Below are 6297 nucleotides of genomic sequence, written 5' to 3'. Positions count from 1 at the left end.
TACTAAGAACCAGATTGCAATTTATCCCCTCTACTAAAAAAATAAGTAAATTAATTGTTGTACGTTAGATTAAAGAGCAAATTACTCATTCTGTTAAAAAAATATCCGTTTCTACTATTAAAAATTGATAATTATATGTCAATATGAAATATACGTTGCCATGTATCATTATCTAATTATTCTATCAATGCTAGTTTTTAATGATATAAATGAATAAAATTTTTAATAGAAAAAAATTACTTTTACCCTTAATTCTAGTGCACGAAAAATAATTTTTTTTATTAAAAACTATCAACAGTATCAGGGAAGAGCAAAAAAGCCTATTTGGGTTTATGAAAAAAAATTTGGATCCGGTTAAATTGCTCCAGAATCCGGGCCCAACCAAACAAGATACCGTCTCGTTACTTTTCACCCTTTTCAGTTTCCCGCCATCGTCCACAGCTCCTAGCTATTTAAGCAACATCGTTTCATCCCTTGGATGCTTTTCACTCGTAACTAGCTCCTCTTTCTCTTTTTATCGATAATTCGAAATCCAACGATCTCACTGTTCTTTTTTTATGGTATAAATGAAGTTGAAGATCAACAAAGCTTGCGATCTCGGCTCCATCTCCGTTTTTCCTCCTCATACAAGGTTTCTCCTCACCTTTATGATTCTCTTTGTTTCCCAAGAAAATGCATACAAACATAAATTAATTAAACTGTTTACTTCGTGAAGGTTTGATATTATTAGGAAATTATAATAATCTATCTTAATCGAGCTTTTTTACGGTTTTCTCTTACTATAGGGAAGAGAAGAGGTGATAAATCTCTTGTTCGTTTCTGTTAATTTTCTTAGATTTTGGAAGGAGGTCAATCCTCTTTCGAGTCTTCAAACTTCAAAGACACGTTTGACTCCGATTTCATATTTTTCAAACTTTCTTTTTGGAAAATAAGAATTACTTGTGGAAATTTTATTTTGCAAAGAAAATCATGTTTAGATAATTTCAAAATTAGCATCAACTGAGAACTAAGAATTGAATTTTTCAATTTGATTTGCATTGTTTGGTTTAATGTATCTGAAAGGAGATCGAGCCTGCCACCGAGTGTGCCTCAATCATCACAGCTTAGATCACAGCCATCACAACAATCATTCTCACAGGGGATTTCATCTCAGCATGCCTTATTTTCTCAGATCTCACAAAGCTCACTCGATGAAATCGTGACAACTGATCAGGTTGAATTATTCTCATCTCCTTTTTTCTTTTTGTTTTCCAGCATTCAAGTTTGTATATAAATCACCGTATCTTTTTTCTAATGAGAAAAATTGCTTTCTGTACTTCATCTTTGCAGAGATTTGGTTCCCAAGAACGAGAGAATACTGCCAGCAAGTTTTCTTGCTTGGCTCCAACCAACTTCACAAGAGAAGATAGTCAAGTGCCGATTTCTAGATCTTCCACCAACTTAATACGCAAATGGAATTCTGTTTCTGCTCCAGAGCATAGATGTAAGATTACTATTTAGTTATTTACTACGTTTAACATGACCAGTTTTATGATCTTACCTTTGAGTAGCTTAATTAAGCTTTTGAACTACATTTTTGGTATATTACAGCTATAGACGGATGCTGAACCTTTTATTTACTTGAACAGGTCAAACTTCTGAAGAACTTGAACACCGGCTTTCAGTGATTGAAACTTCATTGAACAGATTTGGGATGATCTTGGATTCGGTTCAAAGTGATGTAATGCAGGTGAACAAAGGAACAAAAGAAGTCTTGCTGGAAAGTGAGTCATTCAGTTCCTCAAGGTTACAAAATCCGGAGAGATGATAACTTGTTGCGCAATGGCTACACCTGTTAATAACTTGTTTGTCTGCATAAGAATGTTATAGACCTGTCATTCTAGGGCATGGTTCCATAATTTTAATACATAATGTCCAAGAATTGGACTTAAAATCAACTGGTTTTAGGTGGAGAGCCTACTTTAATATAAAACCACACAAAATGCAATTATATACATGAGGACAACCTTGCTTAGGGTTAGGCAAAAACAACATAGTACCATGTGCCCAATCTTAATGCAAGATCATAGACAACCCAATACTTAAAAGATGTGGGATGATACTATTTAACACTTATAATTGACATTTAAAAAAAAACCCCGCTTTTTCATTGTTAAAACAAAGTTTCTTACAATTTTATTTCAGTGGAAGGGATGCGGCAGAGGTCGATAGCTGAAGATACCTCTCTACAGCTAATGGTAACAACTAATAACACATCACTATATCCTCTTTTACTTTGTAAATTGACTAGCGTTGCTGTCACGAACATCCGTAAATATATACTTTTATAAGACAACTGAGAAATGGTAAACAGATCAAGGGACAAGAAGATATGAAAACCAGCCTTGATGGCAGCATGAAAGCGGTATCGGATCAACTAAACAATGATAAATTTCGAGATAAGTTACAACAGATCTTCTTGGTGCTTTCTGCTTTACCAGAACAGATCGAAGCTTCTTTAATCAAAGTACGAAATGAGCTTTGCAGCACGTTCACCAACGAAATAAAAGTATGCATAGAACATTTAGACTTTAAAATCATACATTCAGTTCCATGGTCTCGAATGGGGTGAAACAGCTCTTCTTTGTTCCCTAATTTCAAACTTTTTCTGTCAATCATGTTTCTTAGCTTGTAAACTGTTCCATCTTATTGTGTTGAAACTTTCAGGCAATTGATTGCAAGACTCTCAGCCAAAAAGCTCCAGTTGCTGCTGCCATTCTACCTAAGGTGCGTATCCTTTTCATTCAATAACCCTTATATCTCTTGAGCAGCCATGCAATGACAAAAAAATTTCTCAGTAGAACTTTCTTATTTGTGAACATTCAGTCTACCGGCTGTTCTGTAACTCCACGAACCAAACCATTGGCAGTTAAGAAGTACGTAATATTCACACCATTGACTGCTTCTTCATTATTTTCTTTTTCGACTATTTTGGTGCTCAAATTGATGCAGTCTTATGAAAAAAGCTTTTTGTCCTTTAGAAAATTTAAACTTCTCCAGCCTCTTCAAGACTCTAAAATATTCTCTTGCTTGTAGGCAAGCCATGCCTTTAAAAATTTATGAGCAAAACACTGTAGCTCCAGAGGTAGAAAAAGAAGGTTGGAAATCTGTTAAGATGAAACAATGTGCTACCAATGAAAGGGCATCCTGCAAAGAGAACGACAAGAGAAAAGGAGTTTCATCTGTTGAACAGGTAGTTCTTACTTCTTTGTTTTCATTTTTCTCCTCCACTTTATCCCTTGGCTCCTATTCTTCAAGGCCTATTTCAGGATATTCTAAGGCAACCGATTTGCTTGAATAACGGGTTACATGGACTTAACATTCCTTTACCCATTTGATAGTTTGCTGTAGCTTATTTGCTGCATTGAGTTGTTTATGCTTTGATTGAAATTGCAATCCATGTTTCAGGAAACATTCAGAATCTTAATTGAATCAGATGAAGAGATGGATGCAGGGTTTTCCTGCATGCTTAATGACAAGCAAACAGGTACTTAACTAAATAAGAGAGATTACATGATTCAGTTTCTGCTTATTAGTTATCATTTTTATAAAGTTCATACATGAACTGCATTGCTAATTTGTTTTAGCTATGTTGTTCCAAGCTCTTCTTTTTTCTTGATACAAATTCTGAAATTTCAGAGAAAAAAGTATACCTATCAAAAGATTTTTTTTCCCTTTATTTATTTATTGTTCTCACTTCAACTGATGCAAACTGGATAATATGGGTCTCTGCTGCGAAGGTTCTAATCTCTCTTTATCATCATCTTTCTGAACTTGTATTGTTTTCTAAGATGACGCAATGAACATTTTGATAGAGGAAGCAAAGGAAGAGACTGAACGAATTTTGAGGAAAGCTAGGCGGCGAAAGAGAAAGCCCCTTAATCCCATAATTATTAACTGAAGGTACTAAGGCATATAATAATAAGCATAAAAAGTAGGGTCGAAAACTCTTTACTTTTTGTAAGATGAAAAAAATGTGTTCATATCGATTGTACTCAACAGTAGATTCTGATTGATGCTTCAGCTAAATCATGTTCCAATAAGGATTGGAATGTTCACTCTTTTCTTATTCATACTTTGTAACCAAATTCAATTATATTTTGGATAGTGTATAATTCAATGCAATATAAATGAATTAAACCATACATCATGAAAAAAATTTAAAATTAAATTCACCCAAATTTATTTTTAATGATGTAAGATCTTTTATTTATTAATGCTTCCTAAATTAATTTATACATCTCAATACATTAAATATTAACCTGTTTTTGTTATAAATAGTGTCCAAATTATAAAAGATTTTATCCAAATATTCAAGTTTCGATTTAGTGGTTATTTCAACAAAGTTTTGATTTATGAATGATTTTTCTAGACAAAAAATAATTTAATTCCCTTTCTTCTTCTTCTTTTCTTTTTTCAAATAAAACAATGTTTCAAGAAAGTTGGATTTTGTTATATTTCTACGTAAACCCACAAAAAAGAGCCTACATTATTACAAATGCTAAGTAGACAATGGCATGATATAATCCTAATAAATCTATAAAAAATCATCAATCTCATTTAATGATCTTAATTTAACAAGCTCATCAACCCTAAAAACTTGAATCTAATCCTTTTTTTTTCATCAACACTTACAAAGATCATATCTAACTCAAACCCTAAATCAAAATAAACATTCAACCTTATAAAAAAATCATCATAAAATGGAGGCCAACTCTAAGCCCTTCTTTATCTACAAGTATCCTTTTGTGCTCTAGTGGGAGGGAAGAAAGACAATATTGAAACTCTAGTTTAACATCACCCAAGCATCCTTCAATCATCAAACTTAGTGACTCACTGGAACCACTCTTATTGTAACATTCTAAATTCTGTGTAACTTAATTGCTATAATAGATATTATTAGATGCGAGTTTAGCTTTATGTTTTTATTATATTTTTAATTAGCACTTTTAGATTTTTATTAAATATGATAAATTTTTTCATCAAATTTTTTATATATATAGTCTTTAATTCGTCCACAAACTTTTTTTAATCACATCTAATAAAATCTTATAGCAAAGTGGTTAGAAATTTTGGTACGATCAAATTTTGGTCATGGCAATAACAAATTTTTTTACCCAAAAACAAAATTTCTTAGAACGAAAGCCGTTAGATATTTTGGTTCTTCCCAACTAATTTTTTTTATTTAGTTTAATTTCAATATTTCAAATTAACTCGTATGAATAAGATATCACAATATAGATAAATGAATTCGAATTTTAAATATATTAAAAATTTGTTGTCAGTCGTGATTAATAATTAATTGAAAATTAAAAATATTGTCTTTGTTTATTATATATTATGATGGCAATTAATACTTTAATTAAAATAAATAAATTTTGATGTATAAAAAATTTTGGTTTGCAAAACCAATAACAAAATTTCTAACGAAATAACAAGATTTTTTAAGACAAAATAAGATATTTTAGTATATCAAAATTTATAATGAAATAACAAAATCTCTTAAAATATATAAAATAAACTAGTTTTATATGATTTATAATATATATGCAAAAATCATATACACATATACAAGATCTATATATCATGAAAAGGAAAGAAATAATATAATATTAATTTAAAAAGATGTATTTATATTTCAATGGACACAACAATTTATAAACCTTTCAAAAGGAAAGGTTGTGTCTTTTCAAATAGCCATATAGGTATTTTTTGATACTATGTATATAGATACAAAAAAATACGAATCGATATATGGAATTGAGTTATGAAAAAAGATTACTACTAAAATTATATTTTTTTCTCTAAATTTCATTCTAATTAAAAAACTTTAAATTTTAATTCTAATTTTATAAAAAAATAGTAACTCTAAATAAAATGTTACACATAAAAAATATGTAGAATTAAAAGCGTTTTCATAAAATCGACTTATTCCCAAGAAAATAGCCTAAACAGCTATTTTTTTTTTATATTGGGATTCGTTGTGGTTCATAATGATATTGTTTCTAAAATTCAATTATGAGAGTAGAATCTGAGTTATCACAAGAGAGTAAAAAAAATGTTGATTAAACGAAAATATTGGTGATGGCAAAGGGTGTCGTAATTTGCAAAACGATTTTCACAACCGAGTTTAGCAGGAATCACGAATCACGTGATATCTCCACCCTAAAGAGAGACACCCAAATCTCGTGTCCGGTCGGGTGATCGGGTCCCTCAAGCAAGGCCCGCGGCACGTGTGACACGTGTTTCCCTCGCACG

At 31.1% G+C, this 6297-nt stretch overlaps 1 protein-coding gene across 2 annotated transcripts; it reads left to right on the top strand.

The window, feature by feature from the left end:
- The first annotated feature begins 480 nt into the window (after nt 1-480).
- Nucleotides 481-4082, top strand: LOC107934303 (putative recombination initiation defects 3). Of its 2 annotated transcripts, none has more exons than XM_041074755.1 (11): nt 481-631; nt 1063-1213; nt 1330-1483; nt 1629-1763; nt 2185-2237; nt 2354-2548; nt 2707-2766; nt 2866-2915; nt 3076-3232; nt 3448-3526; nt 3831-4082. In XM_041074755.1, the coding sequence occupies exons 1-11, from the start codon at nt 567-569 to the stop codon at nt 3938-3940; spliced, it is 1209 nt and encodes a 402-aa protein (XP_040930689.1). In that variant the 5' UTR covers nt 481-566; the 3' UTR covers nt 3941-4082. The 2 variants fall into 2 exon arrangements, with proteins under 2 accessions (XP_040930689.1, XP_040930690.1); XM_041074756.1 differs by having other exon boundaries at nt 496-631; nt 3855-4082.
- The last annotated feature ends 2215 nt before the right edge of the window (nt 4083-6297 follow it).

This window comes from Gossypium hirsutum, chromosome A08, assembly GCF_007990345.1.
Source record: "Gossypium hirsutum isolate 1008001.06 chromosome A08, Gossypium_hirsutum_v2.1, whole genome shotgun sequence".
NCBI classification, from domain to species: Eukaryota; Viridiplantae; Streptophyta; class Magnoliopsida; order Malvales; family Malvaceae; genus Gossypium; species Gossypium hirsutum.
This window is presented reverse-complemented; position numbering and strand designations above follow the sequence as displayed.